Source organism: Syngnathus acus, chromosome 2 (genome assembly GCF_901709675.1).
Source record: "Syngnathus acus chromosome 2, fSynAcu1.2, whole genome shotgun sequence".
Classification (NCBI taxonomy): domain Eukaryota; kingdom Metazoa; phylum Chordata; class Actinopteri; order Syngnathiformes; family Syngnathidae; genus Syngnathus; species Syngnathus acus.
The window spans coordinates 18,229,008-18,253,997 of record NC_051088.1 but is presented as its reverse complement, the minus strand read 5'-3'; the positions used below and the strand labels follow the sequence as shown (position 1 = coordinate 18,253,997).

The following is a 24,990-nucleotide window of genomic DNA, read 5'->3' as shown; positions in this document are numbered from 1 at the left end:
AATTTACCAGAGCAGGCCAACATATTTTGTCAGGAACAACCCATAATGCACAATTAAGCGTTTGGCCCTACAATTCCAAAATGAAAAGTCTGTCAAAAGTTTGACACATTGACATCAACCAATCAGGCAACGGCGCCTCGCCTCGCCTCGTCTCCATTGATTGTCGTTGTGAGCGCTATGGTAACCGTTACATCTGGTAGGACTCTTTCCGGTGCCGTTTTCTATGACAACTTGATTTGACAAGATTAACTCAATGATTGAACAAGACAGGATATAGTGACATTGCAATATTTGCCTTGTGTAGTGATGCCAGACTGAGGCACCATGTGAGAGAGCAAATTTGTCTAGTAGTCTGATCCAGGCTTTATTTTCACAGCTTGTCTCACCTGCCTGCCTGCCTGTTATGTGCACAACCTGACATACACACTTTTCACATTTGTGTGGAATAACGGGATTTTCTGTGCTTCCAGGATTGTGAAAAAGATCAAGACGAGCTGAAGGAATATAACGCAGGTAATGCGCAAACCTTGAGCAGTTAAATCAGGAGCACCTATTTTTTTTTTTTTTACTAGACAGAAATTCTGACGATTCTCTGTGTTATTCAGGCTTGGAAGATGACCAGTCTCCGAGTGAGACGGATCAGATGGCCAAAGCGACTTGTGCTGGTTCTCTGACGGTGCCTACGTCAGTGTTCATGGCTTCCGGCGAGATGGAGGCTCTGGCGGCGGTGACCAAAGAGACTAAATCAGGGGTCCTGCCAGAAACCAGTCGCTGGACCTCGCAGGGGTTTGCTTGCTCCCTGTGCAAGCGGCTGTTCAGCAGTCTGGAGTATCTCCGAGAGCACGAGTACCGCCATACCTTGTCTCTCATGGCTATGTCCCTGGACTGGCCAAGCGTGGCCGGTCAGTTTGGCCGGCCCAGCCAGTCTCAGTTTCTCCACTACCCCCAGTCATTGTATCGACCCGCCGCGGTCGAACCAACCCCGGTGCGCTACCTCTGTTCGCAGTGCCCGGCGAGCTTCACCCTTAAATCCAACGCAGACCGCCACGAGAAGACCATCCATTTTAAGAAAAAGCTCATGCAGTGTGTCTACTGTCTGAAGCATTTCAGGGACCGCACAGACCTGCACAGACACCTGTCCTCGGTGCACTCCAAAGAGAGGGGCCACATTTGCCTGGCGTGTGCAAAGTCTTTTAGCACCCAGAAGAACCTGGCCACCCACATCAAAGTATGCTGCCAGGTGGGGTCTGTGCCGGGAACTGTGCTAGGCAGTAGCACGAGCACCTCTCAGGATGGTGATCAAGTCCCTCTATGGAGGCTTTCTGAAGAGATGAATGTTGAAATGAGTGAGCATAGCATTTTGGACATAGCCAACTGAGAAAAATTCATGCCGATCATATGATGAGAAGGCTCCCTTACAAAATCACTTGGAGCTACTGCTGTGCAAGTTCTTACGCCAGCGGGCTGCACACCTTCCAAAAAGTTCCAGTTTTTCTTTATAAGCCTCAAGACTTGAATATTTCCAAGACTTTTGGAGAAACGCTCTGTGGACTGATGAGTCAAAAAATCTTTGGAAGGTGGGCAGATAATTCCGCCACAGCGGTGTAAAAGACTCATCACCAATTATCACAAACGTTCAATTATTGCTGCCAAATGTGGCACAACTCGCTATTCGGTTCAGGGTGCAATTACGTTTTCACAGACGGTCAGATAGGTTTCTATTAATTTTGCCCCTTGGTGAATATCGTTTACAAACTGCATTTTATATATCCCTGAGTTGTTTCAGTGGGATATTGAAAATGGTTTGAAGAAACCTTTGCCAGATAAAAATATGCAAAAAAAACTGAAATCAGTACATACTGTACATTTTTAAAAACATTTTTATGCTATAATCTAAATATATTTTTGTATTTAATCTAAAACGTAAAAGTGAATTCAATTTACGCAATGATAGTGACAATGTCTATGCAAAGCAAGTCTCATTACTGTTTAATGAGTTGATGTGTTCAGTACTTGAAGTTCTCACGGATAATCACTTATTGTGATGACAGGCAGCAACTTTTCATTTCCCCCCCCCAAACGTTATCTTTGTATGAACCTCTCAATTAGAAAGAAAGCCCAATTCAAAATAATTCCAATCTGGCAGAATGTGTTGTAGCTAAACAACACCGCCATCTGCAGGACATCAGTTGCACTGCTCATTCAGAAACCATCCAACTATCATCCGAACCGCTTCATCCTCTCAAAGTTCGCCTGTGTGGTCTATCCCAGCTAAAAGATGCTTTAAGACACATTTACAAGACTTTTGTGTCCACCTCCAGGTGCAGGATTAGCAGTAGCTTTTATATTGTCACCATAATAACCTGAGATTGTCTGCAGTGCAGATGGAAAGGCTGAGCTGGACAGGACAAAGCAAGCTAAAACAATGAGCCAGTGGCAGTAAGCTGGGGGTTGGGTAGTGTCATTTTCTTTCCATCCTACATCTGAGAGTGGCAAGAGATCTCAGGCCTGTAATTGGTCCTCTGTGGCTACAGCCCTCCTTAACCTTTGACCCTGAATCAAAAGAGGAAGCGGGGACAGTGGGGCAGGTGCCCTTTAGACCCGATGAGTTCAGTGACGTCACTGGTGTAGGAGGGATAATGATGGGCTCAGTACTAAAACAAAGGAACTAGCTGCAGGAAATTGGACAATGGACTCTTCGTGTCCACCGGTTTAGTGAAATTCACTCTAATATCTGCCAAAGATTTGTCCTCAGAGTTTACAAGAAACAATATTTAATACAATAGAATTGTGGTCGGCATGGCAATCTGCTTTTTTCTTGACAATCAATCGCGCCATATTGTTTGAGTCTCAATGAACAAATTATTCCAATTATAATGCCAGGAGGTGCAGTTTTCCCAGGCAGCGCGTAGGTTATTTGTAGAAGGGTGGGTTGTGTGGCTGTATGGTCGCCAGCTTTTTTTTCCCCCCAGGATCTTTTTGATACCAGCTCCCCACATGCCAAATCCTTTCGGACAAAAAAAAATCTCAGGTAGCACAGCGCTGTGCTGCACAGAAGCTGCAACAGGTGGAAGATAAGGACAAATCAGGATCGCTTTTTAAGATTTGTATATTACAGAAGAGTGTGTTGCTGCTTATTCAGATGTGTTTTATCTTTTGAAAAGGTGCTGTATAATAGATGTACTTTTCTAAATAAAAAAAAAAGACTTTGAGATAATGTTTGAGTGCTGAAATGAAACGTTAATAAAACGTGCAAACTCCTCTGGTGGTGTTGCTGCTGCTTTTGCTCCTTTGGCCCGGTGGTGTCGTGCACATTGACAGTCTCACAACAAAAGTTGCAATCTCTTAATGCAGTGGCTCAGGCGCTTTGTGTTCTTGCATGTTTTTTTTGTGTGTGTTTTTCTTTCCCCTTTGATTGCTATACTCTGAGCAGAAGTCATTGTGACAATGAAGGTAATCATTTGATGTTGTTGAAATGTGTTGTTCAGTGCTGCTTTTTCTTCAGTCCACTCCAGTTCTGAGCTTTTGTGGTCATACACGCACGCATAAACACACACGCACACACACACACACACACACACGCTTCACTCTACAGTTAAGAATCAGCTGGAGATGTAATTTTAGCCTCACCTGACCTTTCCCTTACATTCAAACTAGTGGAAACACGAGTGGTTTTCTTTTCTTTACCTCGACTCGCCCTTTTTGCGTGTGATTTTTAAATCCCCCTCCGCCAGCCTCTGTTTTTATGTCTGTGTTGTCTGTCGCAGAGACCTTCTAGACTAGAAACTAAATGTTTGTATGATCTCTTCTTTTGATGCTTGAGTATAGCGGAAGAACTGTTGCCAGGGCAACTGTAGCTTTGATTGGGATAGAGGGTGGCCATGGGGATTGATGATGCAATTATTTGTTGAGCACCCTGCTAATTAAGTGTAATAACTGAAAATTGATAGTGATCATTTATTTACAAGATTCATTCAAATCTAATCTTTCTTTATTTTTACCTCTACCCCCCACCCCCCCTACCCCTCCCTTTGTCTGCAGTGAATGACTTCACGGTGATCCGTAAAAAGTTCAAGTGCCCCTACTGCAGTTTCTCCGCCATGCACCAGTGCATCCTCAAGAGACACATGCGCTCCCACACTGGCGAGAGGCCCTACCCGTGCGAAATCTGTGGCAAGAAGTTCACCAGGAGGGAGCACATGAAGAGGCACACACTGGTGAGTGCCGTTGTGTCATCACCGATAGGGGGCAGTCTCGCGCCGAAAGCTGAGAAAAATAACTATTCGAACAATCAGTAGAATACTCGATAGAATAATCGATTAGAAAAGTATTTGACAGTGACATCCGTGCCAGATTTGACGCCTACATTTTAGGGTCGCTCTACCCAGAGTATTTGTCTTGAAGATGTGTAAATGACAGATCAGCGTGAACGCGAGTGTGCGCATAACCAGAAAAATATGGCCTAAATTGCAAAACTGCTTGAATGTGTCCACCAGATTGACTATGTGTATTTGCTGATGTGTTTCCACTTTGCAGGTCCACAGTAAAGACAAGAAGTACGTGTGTAAAGTGTGCAGTCGCGTGTTCATGTCAGCGGCCAGCGTCGGAATCAAACACGGCTCGCGACGCCACGGCGTCTGCGTCGACTGCTCCGGTCGGGGAATGGCGGCGCTGCTGGATCACGCCGGCGAAGCGGGGGGCGACATCTCCCCGGAGGAGGAGTTGTACCCGGGCGACCGCTTCCACGACGACCAGGCCGAGTGTGACGGCGAGGAAGAGATGATGGCGGAAGGGGACGGCGAGACCATGGGAGAAGGGGAGGACGACGCGGCCAAGTGGAAGGAGTCCGGCGTGACGACGGAGACTCGCCGAGCGCTGGACAACGAGAAGGAGGAGAGCGATTCCTCGGCGCAGGAAGGCGAGCCGCAGAACGGCTGTGAGAGGGACTTTGCGTGGATCTCCTAAAACCTACTCGGCTCCCGCTTGCGCTTCGACAACCTGTTTGTGGAGATCTTTTTGAGGATCTTTCAGGAATCTCTTGACCCCACGGTGGGATGGAATGATTTATAAATAAGCGAACACACAGTTGACGGAGAGTGATCGCAAGTCCTTTTCTGCTTACCTCTTTTTACCTCTGATGCAGTGTTTGCTCTGCCAGTCTCTTTGAGATTGAGACCGAGGACATGGCAGACATCTGCCTGCGACTTTGCCATCACAATCACCATGGAAACCAGGGATCACTGTTAGCGCGAGGGAAGGAAGTGGTCGACTTTTCATTTTTTTGGGGTCTCAATCTATTGCAAAGCTCCGCGTGTCGGGCGGTCCGACGGCACACTGTGGACCGAGTCGTACTGCCACAGACTTGCACTTTAATGACCTGTCGAAGCAACCGAGCCCACGGTTCACAATTTGTAATCTGTCCTTGACTGACCTAAACAAGTCGGCGACCGCACCTACCTTTAAGGATTGACGTCCTCTTGACTGTTATCGACGCATCGGAATCCTGATCCAGGTTGTCGTCCTTTATCGCCTTTGCCCTTCAAAGTGAAGTGGGGAGAACTTTTGTTTTTCCTTCGGTTTGGTTCACAGTTGCCACAGACGGTTCTGTGGAGTTTTGACGCATGTACATAGAATTGTGTGGAATGGAAATGAACGTTGGACATGGACGGCTTGTCCGTCTCGGCGCACACGAGCCACACTTAAGCAAACGGCTGCCTTTGTTCATTCCAATGAGTTTTTTTTTTCCTCCCCTCTTCTGGCTCAGTATCGTTAACTCCCAAGATTGAGAATATGCAGACTTTTTGATCTTTTTTTGGAAGGGGTGGAGGTCCAACCTGCGCTCACGGGGTGACAAAAGGAATCTAAAAATTTGCGCTTGATATTGTGAGAATCTTGTTATTGTTTGCTATTTATTGGATGTGTGTTTGCAAACTTCCCTTTTCTTTCAAGTGTGAGTGAGTGAGTGAGTGAGTGAGTGAGTGAGTGAGTGAGTGAGTGAGTGAGTGAGTGAGTGAGTGAGTGAGTGAGTGAGTGAGTGAGTGAGTGAGTGAGTGAGTGGGTTTGGGTGGAGTGAGTGAGTGAATGAGTGAGTTGGTGTGAGTGAGTGAGTGAGTGAGTGAGTGAGTGAGTGAGTGAGTGAGTGAGTGAGTGAGTGAGTGAGTGAGTGAGTGAGTGAGTGAGTGGGTTTGGGTGGAGTGAGTGAGTGAGTTGGTTTGGGTGGAGTGAGTGAGTGAGTGAGTGAGTGAGTGAGTGAGTGAGTGAGTGAGTGAGTGAGTGAGTGAGTGAGTGAGTGAGTGAGTGAGTGAGTGAGTGAGTGAGTGAGTGAGTGAGTGAGTGAGTGAGTGAGTGAGTGAGTGGAATGTACGCAAGGACGCTCATGGTCTTTATTGCTTTCTGAAGATTGTTGCAATGTTTTTAACATGCGGTATTGACAACTGGAGTGAAGCAGATGACAAGTCTTATTATGATTATCACAACTATGATTACTGTGGTTGATGTTATTGTTATTCATGATTATTATTATTATTAAGTGCTGGATGCTAAGCTTTGTTGTGTTTTTAATTTGGGGATGTTTTATAAATTGTACAATTTTGGGAAAAAAAAGCTTTTATACTTTGCCTTGTTGTGGACAGCAAGCCATGGGGCTTTTTTCTCGACCCTTTTATTGTGCCAGTTGACGCTTTTTCTGTCGTGTTTGCTTTTTTTCTAAGGGGGTGGGGCACTGTTATCCGTCTGTTTGATATTAATTGCGACCTATATTCTGCACATGCTTTTGCGTCACAAATGTACACTAATTGAAGAATACTGAACCAAAAACAATCTAGTACCTTGTATACATAAGTGCTTTTGTTCCAATGTCTGTGTGCAGGTGCTTTTGGATATATTTGGTGTGCTTTTGTTGTTCCTCTTCTTTTGTCACACGCTTGAATAAGGTGCACACGTTGTTGTTGTTGTCGTGACTCTGAAGGGCTGTGTGGCAGAGTCTCGTCAAAAGTGCATCTCGCATGACAAACAATCAAGGAAGAAAGGCAAGCATGCAGAGGAACACTTTTGGGATGGAGAGTCCGGCACACATCAGGCCTCTCGCTTTCCAAAAGGTGCCATGGATGCTCAGCCCTTCCCAGTGCACGTTCTTGATTTGATTTGTGTTATTTATTGTGTCATCGTTTAACCCTTTTATCAGATAGTTGATCGAGTGAGGGCGGACGGCTTTCGTGACAAAGACATTGGGGATTGGATTTCAATGAATGTTCATGATTTGTGTGTGTGCGTGTGTGTGTGTGTGTGTGTGAGACCCCTGCACTGTTCTCATAACCTCAACCTCGTCTTGTTCCTCATACCGAGTCGTACTTCAGGAAAACGTTTGCCATCAACCTCCTCAAATATGTGCCTCGATGACCTGTTGACCTGCGCGCTTGTGGGACAAGTTGGCTGATTCTCCAGCGGGATCAGATGATGACTCAAGATTCCCCTTCCCGTTGTGTGTCGATGAGCGCCTGTGCCCTTTTTAGTTGTTGGCGCGCGTGTGTGGTCGTGGTCCTACTGCATGCCCGCGTTTGTTTCGTCATACCAAAGTGATGTCTTCAGCATCCGCGGACAACTCTCATTCCACGCGATGCAAAACAAACGCTTTGCTCTGATGCAAAAGATTATGGGTAATTCATCGATGTTGACAAATCCTCATTTTGCTTGATTCACACGTGCAAATCATGAAGCCATAGATATGGGTTTATCTATAGTATACTATATTTCAAAGTTGCCGCTTTTTACTTTAGAGTTTGTTCTTCTACTAAGAGTGATGTGTGTATACCTTCATATATATGAATTTATATGACTATGATATTTATTTTCTCAACTTTAAGAAGGGTCTTTTATTTGTTCGAGGTCGCACTTAAAGCTTGAGCTTTGCTTATTTTCACTGGGAACATTGTTCAATATGAAACAGACTTTATATTGATGATACAAAACCTGTGTTTGTAACAAAACGTGTTTAAATAATCCAAAAAAAAAACAACAACAACCTGTCCTGTCTTTTTTTTGTTTCGGTTTTTGTTCTGGCCAGAGTAAGTGCTCTTGTGCATATAGTTTTGGGTTGCAACTTCTGATCACAACGTTTTTACAGTTGACCTTAAGCCGCCAATTTTGATGTTGGCCCAACGGCCGTGCAAGCTATCGTCATGTTTAGTGGAAGAATTAGCTTGACTATTATTTGCAACAATCAATCAATCTCAATAAATTTTGAAATTGCTGCTGTAAAAAGTATTTCACGTGTGCTGTCGTTTTTTGTAGTACAGACCGCTGTCCACAAGAGGGCGCAAAAGAAATGTCAACCAATCTCGCATATATTGTCGTGACTATGAAGGGCTGCCTCCACGCACCGTTATACACCATACACACCATGTACCGTGTACACCATATAGTGTACATACCTTCCCTTCACCTCAAGCGGGGATTCCATAGTGTAGTGGTTAGTGCTCTGGACTCTCACCCCAGCGACCTGAGTTCAAATCCCGGTGGAACCCAAAATATAATTTAACATGGAAACATTTTCAAGTTTGCAGGTGTGGACGCCCTCACCCCCACTTTCTGATTGGCTGTTTGATCTGTGACGTCACTCGGACACACTATTAGGTACACTGCCATTTTCAGGTGTTCCTAATAACAGGTCACTTCATTAGGGAAAAATCATGGTCAAAGCTTAAATGAAAGTGAAAAGTGCCACACCCGCCCTCACCCCCACTTTCTGATTGGCTGGGAATCACACGGACACTCCATTAGGTACACCGCCATTTTCAAGTGTACCTAATAACAGGCCACTTTAGTAGGGAAATATCAAGGTCAAAGGTCACAGGTGTCAAGCTCCAGTCCTCGGGGCCGCATTCCAACATGTTTTCCAAGTTACCCTCGTTAAGCGCACCTGCGTGAAAAGTTTTTGGTCACTTTCACGTTCTGAAGGAGCTAAAACTTTTCACGCAGGTGCACTTAACGAGGGAATCACACGGACACTCCATTAGGTACACCGCCATTTTCAAGTGTACCTAATAACAGGCCACTTTATTAGGGAAATATCATGGTCAAAGGTCACAGGTGTCAAGCTCTAGTCCTCGGGCCACGTTCCAACATGTTTTCCAAGTTACCCTCGTTAAGCGCACCTGCGTGAAAAGTTTTGGTCACTTTCACGTTCTGAAGGAGCTAAAACTTTTCACGCAGGTGCACTTAACGAGGGAATCACACGGACACTCCATTAGGTACACCGCCATTTTCAAGTGTACCTAATAACAGGCCACTTTATTAGGGAAATATCATGGTCAAAGGTCACAGGTGTCAAACTCTAGTCCTCGGGCCGCGTTCCAACATGTTGTCCAAGTTACCCTCGTTAAGCGCACCTGCGTGAAAAGTTTTGGTCACTTTCACGTTCTGAAGGAGCTAAAACTTTTCACGCAGGTGCACTTAACGAGGGAATCACACGGACACTCCATTAGGTACACCGCCATTTTCAAGTGTACCTAATAACAGGCCACTTTATTAGGGAAATATCATGGTCAAAGGTCACAGGTGTCAAACTCTAGTCCTCGGGCCGCGTTCCAACATGTTGTCCAAGTGACCCTCGTTAAGCGCACCTGCGTGAAAAGTTTTTGGTCACTTTCACGTTCTGAAGGAGCTAAAACTTTTCACGCAGGTGCACTTAACGAGGGAATCACACGGACACTCCATTAGGTACACCGCCATTTTCAAGTGTACCTAATAACAGGCCACTTTATTAGGGAAATATCATGGTCAAAGGTCACAGGTGTCAAGCTCTAGTCCTCGGGCCACGTTCCAACATGTTTTCCAAGTTACCCTCGTTAAGCGCACCTGCGTGAAAAGTTTTTGGTCACTTTCACGTTCTGAAGGAGCTAAAACTTTTCACGCAGGTGCACTTAACGAGGGAATCACACGGACACTCCATTAGGTACGCCGCCATTTTCAAGTGTACCTAATAACAGGCCACTTTATTAGGGAAATATCATGGTCAAAGGTCACAGGTGTCAAACTCTAGTCCTCGGGCCGCGTTCCAACATGTTGTCCAAGTTACCCTCGTTAAGCGCACCTGCGTGAAAAGTTTTGGTCACTTTCACGTTCTGAAGGAGCTAAAACTTTTCACGCAGGTGCACTTAACGAGGGAATCACACGGACACTCCATTAGGTACACCGCCATTTTCAAGTGTACCTAATAACAGGCCACTTTATTAGGGAAATATCATGGTCAAAGGTCACAGGTGTCAAACTCTAGTCCTCGGGCCGCGTTCCAACATGTTGTCCAAGTGACCCTCGTTAAGCGCACCTGCGTGAAAAGTTTTTGGTCACTTTCACGTTCTGAAGGAGCTAAAACTTTTCACACAGGTGCACTTAACGAGGGAATCACACGGACACACCATTAGGTACACCGCCATTTTCAAGTGTACCTAATAACAGGCCACTTTATTAGGGAAATATCATGGTCAAAGGTCACAGGTGTCAAGCTCTAGTCCTCGGGCCACGTTCCAACATGTTTTCCAAGTTACCCTCGTTAAGCGCACCTGCGTGAAAAGTTTTTGGTCACTTTCACGTTCTGAAGGAGCTAAAACTTTTCACGCAGGTGCACTTAACGAGGGAATCACACGGACACTCCATTAGGTACGCCGCCATTTTCAAGTGTACCTAATAACAGGCCACTTTATTAGGGAAATATCATGGTCAAAGGTCACAGGTGTCAAGCTCGAGTCCTCGGGGCCGCGTTCCAACATGTTTTCCAAGTGACCCTCGTTAAGCGCACCTGCGTGAAAAGTTTTAGCTGCTTTCACGTTCCGCAGGAGCTAAAACTTTTCACGCAGGTGCACTTAACGAGGGAATCACACGGACACACCATTAGGTACACCGCCATTTTCAAGTGTACCTAATAACAGGCCACTTTATTAGGGAAATATCATGGTCAAAGGTCACAGGTGTCAAGCTCTAGTCCTCGGGCCACGTTCCAACATGTTTTCCAAGTGACCCTCGTTAAATTTTAGCTCCTTCAGAACGTGAAAGTGACCAAAAACTTTTCACGCAGGTGCGCTTAACTTGAAACTTGAAACTCGCAAACTTGAAAATGTTTCCATGTTAAATTATATTTTGGGTTCCACCGGGATTTGAACTCAGGGCGCTGGGGTGAGAGTCCAGAGCACTAACCACTACACTAGGGAACCCTCGCTTATATTGCAGGGAATGTACATACACTATATGGTTTATTGGAGCAGCTCCAAGTGACTAAGACCAGAGACTTGTTGAACTCAAAGTCATCAGCATTAACTCTGCTACACTTGTGACTTGGATGCGTTTGCAGTTCAATTCTTCACCATACTGATGGAATAAAATCGAGAGGTTATTTGAATTCTACGCTCCTCACGTCTGCATGTGCGCTATAGTATGGTCGTCGTTATGTTTCATTATCTTTAATGTCTGCAGGCACAAAGCATTAAATGTCGGTAATGACGCTGTAGGGCGACGTTGTAAATGTATATCTTTTATGCAGTTTTGACCTTTTTGTTAACATGCACATTACCTTTGAGGTCATTATTTATTCCTGTTTGAAAAAAGTGACAACCAAATTGGCTAAAATGGTCTGGAGCCACTTTTTCTTTCTTTTTATAGGCACTTATATGTGTGTTAAAAAAAAAAAAAAAAACTCCATGCACACTCTTCTCTGTTAGAACTTGCTTACCTTAAAGCATCCAAACATCGCATGACAGGTGATGCTGAACTCCCAACAGGCAATGGTAACATTAGCCCCTTAGACCTTGAGTGCCTTGAAAGGTATTATTATTATCCACAAGGGGGCGGCTGGGTGGAGCACTGGTTAGCACGTCCGCCTCACCGTTAGGAGCATGCGGGTTTGATTTGACCTCCAGCCCGCCCTGCGTGGTGCTTGCATGTGTCCAAAGGGGCAAGGAAGAAGACAAGTTTTCTTTAATTTGGAAGTGTGAAATTGCTAAACAGTTGAAATGAAATATTGATTCATCAATTTTAATTAGTGTTTAGATCAGATTTGGCCCACCACTTCATTGCAAAGGCCAAACATGTATATCAACTTCCATGTTTATAGCTAGTCACTCACTCAGGTTTAGTCAAAATTAAACTAAAGCATAAACAGAACAAATTGGATTACTTTGCCAACACGAATAACAAATCTCAACAGCATGTTTGTTCCATTTTCTTTTTATTTGCTTTCACTCACATTACATCACATAGATCACGTGATCACATGCTCAGCCATTGGCGCTTGACATTCACACAAAAACTCTTGGCAAAGTCTTCCCTCCGTCAGCACTGTGCTGATGATGACGGGGAGGAGTACGACAAAACCATTCGGTCCCCTCCAATGTGTCACGTGGTATGGCAGATATATGGAAAGCTTTTGGAGCATTTATTCGATAGCCTTGAAATCTAGCTTGTACTCTTTCTAGGAGGCGCACAAGTAAAACTTGTAACATTTACCACATACTAGTATGACTTGAAAGTGGATATCAACGATTTCAAATGATATCCTGCTTAAGGTCCAATCATATACTAGTGCACTCTGTCCTCCTTCACTAGTAAGACAATGATTGCGTCGCACTAGTAAACTTCTTTTCCAGAACTGCGTGGCATTTCTGCAACACTATTAGTGCCTTCTGATGCTATCAGTAGGGTTTGGGAAGCTGCTCGTTCAACACAGTTATTAAGGATATCAAGGATATTGATGAAATGCTCCATGAGTTTCCATCGTGATGGTAATAGTAACGCATTACGGTACAGAGAGGGAAACGCGTAACAAAGCCTTCAGTGACATCTCACCAAATGAACCCAGACACATTCTCGACATAGGAAATTACCTCATCATTTCATCTATCCATTGTCTTAAGCAGACAAATCAATCAATCAATCAATCAATCAATGAAAACACAAAACGCAAAAGGTTGCGGCCCGCATGGGGCTCCACAACTACGAGAGAAAAAAAAACGAGGGTCATGTGAGGGACAAAAGGAAGGAAGCAAAGCGGAGCTGCCATTGCAATCATCACGTCGGATTTGGAAAGCTTTGCTGCTGATGCACACAAAAACTAACATTCCACCAAAAAAAAGCAGCAAAATGTTGACATTTTGGGGAAAAATACATGGAGGCGTCCTCTGTGCACATTTGACGGGGTTCCGTTAGCTTAATGTGCTGGCTAAAAGGCTTAAACCTGGAGGAAAAAAGGAGACAATGGAAAGAAAGCCAGTTGACATTTAACTTAACATCCATGTACTCGTACCTTCTTCATCCTCATCGGAAAGATGATTCGACACACTGTTAGGACGTTTATGTCCGAGCAAGTGCCTTAGTATAAAAAAAGTCCACTACTAGTGCATCTTTTGGATTAGTAGTTTGTAGATCTTAAGGTGGATATCAAGGATACCGAAAACAAACATTCACACAACTAGAGAAGTGAAGTGAATTGTCTGGTGGAACAATAGATGTTAACTAATAGAATTTTGTGTCCGTAGTAGAAAGCTAGTGTAAGTTTTTCCTCACTACTACCATGTAGTGGTCTTACTAGCGACAACAAAGAGTGTACAAGTACATGGACATTAACTTCAAACTAGTAGACCAAACATGGAAATTACATGCATGGTAAGAGTAATACTCTTTCCGCTTTGAAGACACATCTGCTCTGCTAATGTGCCCTAGTTGTTCTTTTACTGGTGAGGACAAATACTTTACTAGTATCTGATCCGAAAATTAATAAATGCTCAAACATCTTTCCATAGGAAGGCAGTAGAGAATAAAACTTTACCAGTAAGACAGTCGTTGTACTAGTGCGAATTAGTAGTTTTTCAACTGGTGTGCAAATTAATGACGACCAAGATCTTAAGATGGGTATCAAGGAGATGATATAAAGGCTTTCCAAAGAGCTTGTGTGGAAGACACTAAAAGCTTCCGTATGATGGAATGTGCAAGACAGGAATACGACTCCCTCTTGGTTTTCCTGCCTCGCAAACATCTTGACGGCACAAAAACAAAAAGCAGAGCGAGTGAGCAGAAGTTAACACTTGTGTCTCTGCCAAACGGTACTTTAAGAGGAGCAATACTGCACGGTTGCTGCCATTCCATATGACGAAGCAGCGCGGCAAAAGACGCCACAGCGACGTTGAAACATTTGGATGCCAAAATCATAACTAGAGGCAGTACACACTACACGGCAGATACAACCAAAACAACTTTTATTTTTGTAAGTTTTACATTCAACAGGTTGTCTTCCCCCCCTTGTCCTCAAAGCTACAATAGAATCTTAAAGCCAAGTCAAGTCAAAAATATTTGTTTTGCAATAATATATTCTATGTGCCCCCCCCCCCTAATTTTAAATTTTTTTGCATTTGTGTAATACAAACTAAGAAGACTAATCCAACCTGTTTTCCACCAGACAAGGATGTTGACATCCAATCCTCTTAATTGTTTTCCCACTGTCGCAATTCTGCCACGTCAAACATATTATCGCGAAGAATATTTTTGACTTGACTTCTACTTTAACGTATGTTCACAACAGCTTCTCAAAGCAATGTAAAAAAAAAAATATTCGGAGCATCTGTGCTGTAAAAAAAAAATGTTTCCTTTTAATATAAGAGAAACAACAACAAAATAATATATGAAAAAGCGTCAGGGTTCGCTTTATGCTGCATATGTACAAAAAAAAAAGTCCTGAAGCTGCAAGTCCATCTGTCTCTTGTCCACTAACGCCAACCGACATTCGCTACTTCGCCCACCCATCGTCTTTGAATCATTATTAGCAACAAGCGGCCTCGGTTAAACGCAGTTAAGGTGACACCGCAATGGGCTTGATCGTCACTGGCCAGATTAGTGCAACACAAAGAGGAGGTGCTCTACACGCTTGAGCTACACGTGCTGGTGGAGGAGATGGAAAAGTGCTTGCTTGGGAGCTTGGAAAAGTCAAATCGAAAATCCCAAAGCGGATGTGGGGTACAAGTACGCCCGTAACGCATGGCTCAGCTGGAGATGTGGAAGTGCAATGGTGATTTCAATCAGGGGTGTCCAAAATACAAGGAACAAATTAATCTCAAGGACTCACAGCAACTAACTTAAAGGGAACGTGTGGTTTGGCTTTCAAAAACTTTTTTTTTTTTTTTTTTGTGCTCAGGCCAAAACCGTGTCTTAGACGAAAATATGGCTTTGACGCCACCTGGTGGCTTGCTGGTGCTAAGTGCCAATGTTGAACTAAGTAATTCAATCAGATCAAATCTTTGTCTAGTATAAAAAGTGCTTTGCTGCAATATTGTGGCATCAAATACAAACTTCAGTATGGAAGTCAATCGCAAATTTTGGCTATTCCTTCTCCCGTTGATAAGATTTCTTGAATAAATTAATAAAATGGCGTATCTTGCTTTCTCTGTATTCACTCCCTGGGCGGCAAAAAATTGGACACCCCTGGTCAACCCACAGGAGCGGTAAAAGTGCCTGCTTTAAAAAGTCATCAACCGGGTTGCTCGTCTATCTTGGTGAAAAGCGGTATGAGCGCACGCGCACGCACACAGCGGGATTCATGCGAGCGAGTGGGAAGCGCAATCACAGTGCACATGAAAGTCCGGAGATTTTGCAGAAATGCAAGAATCAAGCACAGAACTCACAAGCAGGTACCGCACTGGAGGAAACACGACAAACTCTTGAGTACAGAAAAAAAAAAAGAGGGCCAGATCATTTCATCTGATGAGGACCAAGAAGATGAAGATGATGATGCTGATGGGAGGTGTTTCAACCTCAATCCCTGACACCCTGGTTTCTCTCATCGGGCCTTGGCCCTCAAACACTATTTTTGGAAAACTGAACAATCGCTTTGAAATCACGCGTGTAGAAAATGTCCACATAGAAAAAACACTTGTCTTAGCACAGTGCAATGTAGTGCAATTTGCTTCAGGTCAGTATAGCTTTCCTTTTTCTTATGTTCTTATCGTTGGCACTTTGTGAGGTTTCTGTCCTTTACGAGGTCGGCCAATCACAGGACGAGAGGGAGTTAGCTTATCACTTTACTGGAGGAAAAACAAAAAGAAGGTGGAGAAACCTGGGAATAGACGAGATCCCACGCATGCACTTAGGCAAGCATCGAGAAAAGAAAAGGTAAAGTTTCCATGGCAATAAAGATCAAAGGTCACCACATTTGCTCTGATAGCCTACGTGTTTGTCACTTTTTCTACAAAGCTGAAGGGCTGCGCAAAAACGTGGTCAAATCCACATCGACAACAAGGCTTGAAAATACGGATCCTCGGTCACTGCGCCAGTTTGTAAAATTAAAAATTAGTCCGATAAAAGTACAACGACCATATGACTTGCTAAAGAGGAGATACGTCAAGCGCTTCTTGGGTCTTTGAATAGAAGAATTATACAACAATTAGAAAAACAAGTCCATCTTAAAGAAAAAGACACCTAACAAAAAACTACATTGATTAGCAATGGTTTAGTCTACTTTCATCAATAAAATCACCCACGAGAGCCATCCAGCTTTATTTAGCCAATCACAAAGCTGCCTGTTATTGAATAGAAATGTCTTGATTGTCGCTGGCTATTATTCTCCTCAGCTCTCTCGCGTGTCTTGGACCTCCAAGAGGAATTTCAAACAGATTTGTGATTAAATAAAGCAATTGCCCTTACTGTACTAATCTTAAGATCCATCAGCAAGGTTTAATCTGGGGGGAAAAAAAACGGAGGACTATACTTCCATCTTATTACAAATCAAGTAAATGCTTTGAGACGCTGCATTAGAATTGCAAATCTTACAACCCAGCGAGGATCACTTGAAGGTTTGAAATGACAACAAATGTTCCAGTGAAGTCAGGTTTGCTAATGCACAAGTCTCTCCGCATTAAAGGGCTGCCCTCCAGACAGGAAGTCATGACGGGCTCACTACCTTCAGCGGCTAGAGAAAGTCTGCACACCCCCGCTCAAATGCGATAAACAAAAATGAGACCATGACAAATCATGTGCGTGACCTATAACCCCTGCAAATCAAATGAAAGAATAAGTCTTTTTTTTTCTAGAGAGAGACAAAAGTGAAAAATGAACCGAGATATAATGTCATTGTGGCAAACAATCTTTGGAAATTATGGCCAAAGGTTCGCACGTTAACAGTGGAAAAATTACCTTCATTTCGTTGACCTGCCATTTGAGCAAGGGTGTGTAGACTTTTTCTATCCTCTTAATCAGACGGGGGTGGTTTGAAACGGCAAAATACACGGCGACAAAAAACAATCTCTTCTCAGAATCTCAAAACATCAGCTGTCACGTGAAAAATCAAGAAAAGCAAAGACTGCCCGAATCGCCTTCCCGACAACGACAACATGAAAGCAAGAAAGACAATATTCAACGAGTTGTAATCCTGCTGATTGCATGGTGCAACTGCTAGTTGCTTCAGCACATCCATGCTGAAAATAAACTCTCTATAAGATAAACACTTTCCTCTCCCCCAGGCTTACAGTGATACTCGTAAAAGTCGAGTCGTTTCTTCAAGGTGCATATTTCTCTGGGTTAAAGAGGGGGGAGGGGGAGGGGGGTATGTTTCTTATGTTCTGTACATCTCTAGAGCTTTTTTTTGCAAAAGTTGAAAGAGGGGGAATTCTTGTTATTTTGTACCACATGATGTGAGGGTTTTGTGCATCGTTGCAAAAATGTGAAGGTTAATGTCTAGCTGAAAGAGTGAATGGACAGGCAGAACGTCGGCGTCCATTACGGCTGCGTGATAGAACTTGGTTGGAACTCAACAAGGGCGCGGCAGTAACACTGATGTGCTATGGAGCGTCGTGAACCCGTCCACTGATGCGTCAACAATAACTTCCATCATGCTGCTAGTATGAGCGACTGAGTATACCAAAATATTTGTCATTTTACACATTCAGTGGAAAATAAGTGAAAAATAGCATCTGAACGTTCCCAATTAAAATGGAAGTTTCTTTAACCCTGCCCTTATCCCCCCCTTTTTTTTTTTATCAACAGTGAGCGAGTGAAAAATCTCAGTCTTAAGGGAAAACAAATTTTTTTTAAAACCAGCAGAAAGTTCCTTTTTCTCTGTTTTTTTTTTTGGAAAGAGTAGAGAGCAAAGTCAAACCCCCTGCTGCTCTGCAGGAGGCAGCACTGAGAAGCAGAAGAAGAAGCCTGCTCCAGCGCCAAATAGCGGAGCTCGTCTTGCCGGCGACGGGGGGCGGGGGACTAAAAGTGGGGTGGGCTCTTAGTCGGTGAATCTCTGACAGGCCTTCTTCCAGCGACAGGCCGTGCACCACATCTCTTTCTTCTCCATGCCGTAGACCTTCCGGCACTTTTTGGCCTCCCCGCGGGGTTTCCTTGAGTAACAGCATATGTGAAAGCGTTAAGCGCACGCATACGCAACCAAACGCTCAGCATACCGGGGGTCACCGGCGTGGGTTGCCGGCAATGGAGTGTTGCAAAAGTGGTCATTTAAAAACGGACACACTTTTTATTTGACAGTTTTTAAACTGACCCATTGAGCTTTTAAAGTATAATAATACTCTTTGCAGAACTATGTTTCTCGTAATGTATGATAACTATACGTATTAATGTAATTATATTTGCTCATTGATTGTTAATAATAAAATATAAAAATTAACATTTTGCAGATGTGTTTGGTTAATTAAAAATAATAAAATTACTAGTCTTCATAATTAAAATAAACAGGTGTTTTTTATAAAATATACAATGAATACAATAAACAATTTTATCTTCTTACAAATGTTATCTAAGTAATTTGAAATTAATTAGTTATAAATTATACAATTTCAAAATGAGCATGAATTATTTATTATTATTATTTTACACAATGACTACACTGCAATAAAAAAAAAACAGATTGGAGCAGATTGTTATGTACCTGTTTCCCTGCGCTGATTTCGGCATGGGCATGATTAAAGCGTGGTTCTTGTTAACGGTGCCATTTGTGCCGGATGCCGGCTGCCGCTTTTCCCCGATACTCACTGTACGCACGTGGGTCACTGCGGGCCCCTAGACAAAAGTACAACTTGACTCAGAAGAGCTCCAGCCATGCATCAGACAAGTTCACAAAATACAACATTATGAGACTTTGATCCCTTTTTGAAAAAATGTGAAAACAGTCAAGCACTTTCTGGGTGCACTTGCCGAATTAACATAATGTTTATTACATTTTCACAATACTAATGTATTCGTGTCCGTGAAGGAAGAAGGACCTTGAAGAACAGCAATTATACAGCAGAAAAAGAAGATTTTATCACGAAGAAATCTCCAATGTGTACATTTGAAATGTGCCATCAGATTACTCATGTTTTTCACAAAAACTAAGTGCAAACAAATAATGTTTGTTTCTGGAAGCCAATTGCACTAGTCAACATAATTTAGAAAGCAAAGACTCTATTTCGAAAAACTTTCGTTCAACTTTTGCACACAAATAAATCAACATGATTTCTGGTGCAGATATTTAAAGGAAAGTAGGATGCTTTGACCATTTAAATTGTTTCAAAATTCATCTCGATTTGGAGGGGAAATTTGATCACTTTAATAACGTTATTTATGTTTTATAAGGGCGTGCACCTTATTTTAGTGGCTCATTTTTACATCTCTCTTTAGAATGTTGACCCCCATCCCATCCCCGCAATTGATCCATCCAGGTTATAGGTCATAATAATGCTGGAAGAATTTTGAATTCTTTGTCTCTCTCAAGGCGAGAGCAATCAATCTGGTAAAGGCATGTGGGTATTATGCAAAATGTGAACGTTAACAGTTATTTTACGAGTCTGCTTGTCCGCTACTTTCAAGGTGCTCTCGAGCAAGGCGTCGCCCCCTCACCACAAGCTCAAGTGGTGCAGCACCAATCTCTCGTAACGTGCTTGCGTGTGCGGTGTGCATCAAGAAAATATACAGCCAAGTGTGAGTTGGCCACCCACTTGAGGGAATATAATTAGTATAATAAAGTAAAATCGAAAAGAACTTTGACTTCGTTCTTTGTGTGAACTTTGGTTGATATTTAGATGAAACTTTCTCCACTTTATTACTCTGGTAGAGCCTCCCACACTGTTGAGCTGCGGATGACCTGTGTTTCCCACGCTGGTCTCCAAAACCGCCTCGGCTGAGCGCAAAGCATTTGCCAAATGTGAGAATACTGTTTTTGTAGGTGTGAGCGTGTCCTGCGACATAACCTACCTGGTAGGCGTGGTCAGTGCGGATGTGGCAGAGGGTCGAGGGAGCCGATTGGCTGAGCAGTGTCGGAGCGTGGCTGTGCACCCCGTTCAAGTTGATGTGCTCCGAGTGCGGGACGTCGGCAAGCGGCGACGGGAAAATGGGCGGGGGGCCGGCCGTGGTGGGCGAGGTGGGCGTGAGGCTGGACATGCCCTCCGTCAGGCTGTCCATGTTGACCTCGATCTCTGAGTAGTAGAAGTCCTCCTCCCCGTCACTGTAGTCCGAGTCGCTGTTACGCCTGAAAGGAAGCCATGACAACTCATTGCAAACATTCAAATAACTCTGCATAGCTTTTAATTTTCAAATGTATACATTTCAGTTGAAATTATCCATTCATTTCCCATAGTCCTTGTCTTAATTACTGTTGCAGGTGAGTTGAAGCCTATGCAAGGTGACCGTATTGACAATTTGTGATAAAACTCAATTGCCGAAGTTGCGATCAGTGTTATGATCATTTTGGCCGGCAGGTGGCAGGAGAAGGCAATGTGCAAAAAAAAAAGAAAAGAAAGGGCAGTGAGCAGTACAGCAGCTTCTCTACTGCACGAAATAAGAAATAAATCCCGGCTCTTCTTAATATTATTGGTAGGAGTGGTATTTAGCACTTTACATGTACATCGTGCACAGTGGGGGAGAAAACACTTCGGCCTTCCTTAAGTTTGTTCGTGAGGATCGTAATGAATGAGAAAGCGCTTTGGTCAAATCAAAGTTGAGCTTTTTGGCAGAAACTCGACATGCCTTTTTTGGAGGACAAAAAAAACTATCACAAATCTGACCCAAAGAATTCTACATTTCCCAATTCCCTTCAGTTATGGTTTGACCTGTCATTATGCAAATAATGCAAAAGCAGCTTCACTGAACTGAAGGGCCAATGAACACATGAATGAAAATCTCATTTTCCCCAGCAAGAATACTGACACATACAAGTGTAAATGGATTTTCAAACATGGCAATGCCCCAAAGCATACTTCCAGGATAATAAAGGACAAAAGTGTCTCAAGAGGGAGCATATTAAGGTCGTGGAGTGGAGCTGGGTCTGCCTCCAAAACTCAAACCAATAGAAAAGCCGTGGAAGAACTTAAAGCATTGAGTTTCCGAGTGGCAGCCAAGAAACCTGAAGAATCTTGAGAGTTTCTGCAAAGAGGAGTGGGCTAGAATGCTTACGAGAGGCATCTGCTCACTGTACTTGCCACCAAGTACTAACTTACGCTTTCCTTGCACAAAAGACGCAATAACGCAAAACATCACAAATATAAGAAGTTCAAAGAGAGCGTTAAACCGAAACAGGAAATATGTTGAGTCAATCTTATTTTCACCTAATCTCACCTATCAGAGAGACTGTGCTTGTATTTTCTTCCATTTAGTATTTTGAGTGGGTTTCTTTGTGGGCGGGTGCATTAACATAATCAAGGTGACTTGGGCACTTAACCGTGTCACTGAAATGCTTCCATTCTCCTGATGAGATTGGATGGTCCGCAGTTGTGTGGTTATTGGTCATACATGACATTATTGGTCATACATGACGTTTCATCCTCTCCTTGGGTTGCTCGAAACTAGCATTAGCCGTAGCCACAATTTTGTTCACTCCCGTCAGATGGCCGTCACCGAAAACAGTAGTCACGACATGATGAGCTTTGCTGAAGTAATGTATCACCGTTCAAGGTTTATTTAAAGTAAATAATGATTCATTATTATTTTTAAATAAGGAGACAGATGACTATATTTTGCATAAGGATGGCGTGATGATGACAAAGGACAAATTTACCTCTGGCAAAGTCATGCATGTAAACCATGTAGGACCAACTCACCCCAGGTGGACGGTGCGGATGTGCCGCTGTATTCCTGAGGAAGTGCTGAGGACCTTTTCACAGTTCTTCCACAGGCACTTAAACATCACCTTCATGGAGTTCTGAAAGAGACATGCAAGTCAGAAGTATGAGACGCCTCCTTTTCATGCTGTTCATTTGCGTCATCAGCAATCTTTGTGTTGCCTCCTTAGGAGGCCACTGGTGAGATTTCAATGAGAGGATATGATCCATGACGCTCGCTGCCAGATTCCTCTGGGGACCCTTTAACTGGCAGCCTCAGCAGAAAGCACTTTGAGGGGTATTGAACGCTGCCCAACAGGGGGTCTCGCCTATTAGACGGCTGTTTGAACAGCCAGTTGCTCCAACAGACCTTATGCATGAAAAGATCAGACACATAGAGTGTTATCCTCTTTAATACTCTGACTACACATTCAGTCACTTTGTTTGAAAAGCGTAATTTGTTATTTGGACAAATGTATTTGTATTGATATCTCATATTTTTACAAGAGGGCATTTTATCTATCGAGTACAGTAATTTGATAAAATATAATTCTGAATTATAGCGTTTGCATGAGAGGTGGAGTTATTAATTCTGTCCACTTGTGGTCGTCATCCTCACATTTGACTGTAGCATCTGTCTGTGACTTTGAGTTTGTATGGCTTTAAAAGGCGGGGCTTGGCATGGTGAGTGACGTGGGCATCGAGTTGGCCGGCTGCGATCGAGCAAACTCAATCAGTCTACAAGTTGTGTAACTCATGAGTTGTGGCCATTTCATAATCAATTTCTTTGTGCATTTTCTGCACCGTCAACTCAAAATAATGTCCTGTTTTCTACTAAAGGGATGGATTTTTTTAAAAATCGGAGTCATTAATAAATTGAGAAAATAATGGAGAAATGAATCGATTGTCCAAGCAACTCTCAATTGCTGCCTTAAGTGTGTAAGAGGTGTGTCTCAAAACCTTTAGTCCATCAAAAGTGCATTAGTCCCATTTTGACACAAGTCTCCATGAAATTGCGAGGCTCGCAGTGCGGACATAGGAAGAGGGGGAACGGTTGTATTTTTTTATCTCTTCATTTCCTCTTTTGCGTACAGTACGAGGGGCTGGCACCTGTCCCATCCATGAGCAGGCACGGACCTGCTCTGGCGCTAATGAGAGAAAGTGGGTGTGTACTCTGGGAAACCTTTCAACAGCCTCTGGAGAAGGGCGGGTGAGGAGGGGGCAAGGCCAGTTAGTGTGTCGAGAGTTAACCCTTACACGGACTCCAATGAGTTACTCGCCGGTGCTTGAGAGCTTCTAATGGCACATTTAAATCATAGCTATAAATACTTGGCAGCAAAGCCCCGAAGTCCAAAAAACACAAATCACCTAATTCCCGCAGGGGTTTTCTTACATTAACATGGTTATGCTAAGGCCGGTGACAGCCATGTTTAACAGTCTTCTTAACTTTCTGCCAAGAAAGGAATAAAATAGTTACACTTCCACGGCCGATATGGAAATACTCGTCCTCTGCATTCTCCACAGCCTACACGCATTTCCCTTGAAACATTTATCCAGCGGTTTGTGCATCACTCTTTACTGCTGTCGTGCTCCAATGTGGCCGACTCCCACATATTGCGCAGTCTGTGTACACTCCTCCAACACTGCGTTGCCAGAGGAAATATTGAGTTTCATTTCACCACATGCTGTTACTTTGTGCCTCAGCCCTCGTCTCCTTCTACACTGACGATCCTCATCTATATGCATCCCCTCCGTTGCTTGTGCACGCACTTCACACGTGTGTCCTTTCTCTCTGCGGTTAAAGTCTAAAAAACTAAGCAAAGGAGAAGTGAAAGCGCAGAATCCATCGGCCATGTGCAGTCACGGGTTTGAAAGCGCATGATGGTGACTTATTTCGTTGGCTCTTCTTTTTTTTTTTTGTGTCGTTCATTATCTTGGCTGTCAGAATTCAAAGCCCAAACACAATTCCCATAGGACATAAACTCCACATACAGCCGGCCGGCCCACCTTTCGTTTGCGAGGTATGGGGTCCTCAAACATGAAGTGCGTGCTTTCGGCGACGTCCTCGCTGACATCATCCCCTTGCGACGGGAGCAGGAAGTTCTTGTTGGCGTCGTTGGACAGAGGCGGTGATGGCGTGGAGGGCACCGATTGGTCGCTGGCATCCCAGCTCCAGTTGCCGCTGGTGGAGCTGCTGTAGCTGGCTGACAGCGCCTCCTTCCAAGCCCGAATCGCTGGTTCTGGAACTGCAGCTGACAGGATACACACTGGTTTGAGCATTTCATAATACGCTACTATGAGGGTGTCAAGGGCCACACACTTGCCACAATTTGATTTCAAGCCAGGTCAGCCCAATATGTTCATGGCCTAATTAGCTATACAACATCTATGATTAATTTTCCTCATAGTTTTGGTGCTAATAATTTATTGATTATCCTGGTTCTATCATATGCTCAGTATGACATTTCTTAACAGTTGAAATATTATGAATCCGTTTTTTTATTGCCACGTGCAACTTGAGGATCAAAGTGAGATTTATGCATGTGCGTTTTATAGAGTAAAGTTGCATATTGTCTTATGTGTCCCAACGACTAAAAGTATGCAGTAGCCGTGCCAGTTTGCCCTTCCCTGCAACCCCATGCACACAATGCCGCACTTGTGACTTTTGTTTACCAAGTTTAACAACACCCAAGTGTACTCTGACAAGGGCAAATGCCAATTTCAAACAGAATGTATGAAATAAAACATTCAAATCAATTAGTCAGTTCACCTCCATGTTGGCTCATCCGGAGCAAAGAGCCTCGGTAAGTTGTGCAAAAAGGGGAGGGGGGTTGAGAAAGTTGCCAGGACTTTGACCGTCTGGTGAGGTTGCCATGGCAATGGCAAGCACAGCAAAATGGAGCTGCGGTGATAAGGTCGCGACTGAACAGTTGGCTTGGGC

The 24,990-nt window shown here is 43.7% G+C and overlaps 2 protein-coding genes and 1 long non-coding RNA gene across 7 annotated transcripts in view; 2 read left to right on the top strand and 1 right to left on the bottom strand.

Moving 5' to 3' along the window:
* zbtb46 (zinc finger and BTB domain containing 46) overlaps nucleotides 1-5,452 on the top strand; it is a 51,599-nt gene extending 46,147 nt beyond the window's left edge. For 2 of the 3 annotated variants that reach the window (XM_037276497.1, XM_037276504.1), the window contains 2 exons: nucleotides 471-513; nucleotides 606-3,261. In XM_037276497.1, the coding sequence (XP_037132392.1) occupies nucleotides 471-513; nucleotides 606-1,378 (816 nt within the window). In that variant the 3' untranslated portion in view covers nucleotides 1,379-3,261. Of the gene's footprint in view, nucleotides 1-470; nucleotides 514-605; nucleotides 3,262-4,041; nucleotides 4,218-4,536 lie in introns of those variants that run through there. The other variant, XM_037276513.1, reaches the window with a different exon arrangement.
* An 824-nt stretch (nucleotides 5,453-6,276) lies between these two features.
* On the top strand, nucleotides 6,277-24,976 carry LOC119131483. The gene is made up of 3 exons (XR_005099675.1): nucleotides 6,277-6,955; nucleotides 21,258-21,260; nucleotides 24,965-24,976. It is a non-coding gene; the product is annotated as an uncharacterized LOC119131483 (long non-coding RNA).
* Nucleotides 12,201-24,990, bottom strand: part of si:rp71-79p20.2 (zinc finger protein 704) — a 28,022-nt gene continuing 15,232 nt past the window's right edge. For 2 of the 3 annotated variants that reach the window (XM_037265952.1, XM_037265967.1), the window contains exons 4-8: nucleotides 24,057-24,301; nucleotides 22,050-22,150; nucleotides 20,209-20,482; nucleotides 18,905-19,035; nucleotides 12,201-18,359 (exon numbers count right to left, since the gene is read on the bottom strand). In XM_037265952.1, the coding sequence (XP_037121847.1) occupies nucleotides 18,248-18,359; nucleotides 18,905-19,035; nucleotides 20,209-20,482; nucleotides 22,050-22,150; nucleotides 24,057-24,301 (863 nt within the window). In that variant the 3' untranslated portion in view covers nucleotides 12,201-18,247. The remainder of the gene's footprint in view (nucleotides 18,360-18,904; nucleotides 19,036-20,208; nucleotides 20,483-22,049; nucleotides 22,151-24,056; nucleotides 24,302-24,990) is intronic. The other variant, XR_005099672.1, reaches the window with a different exon arrangement.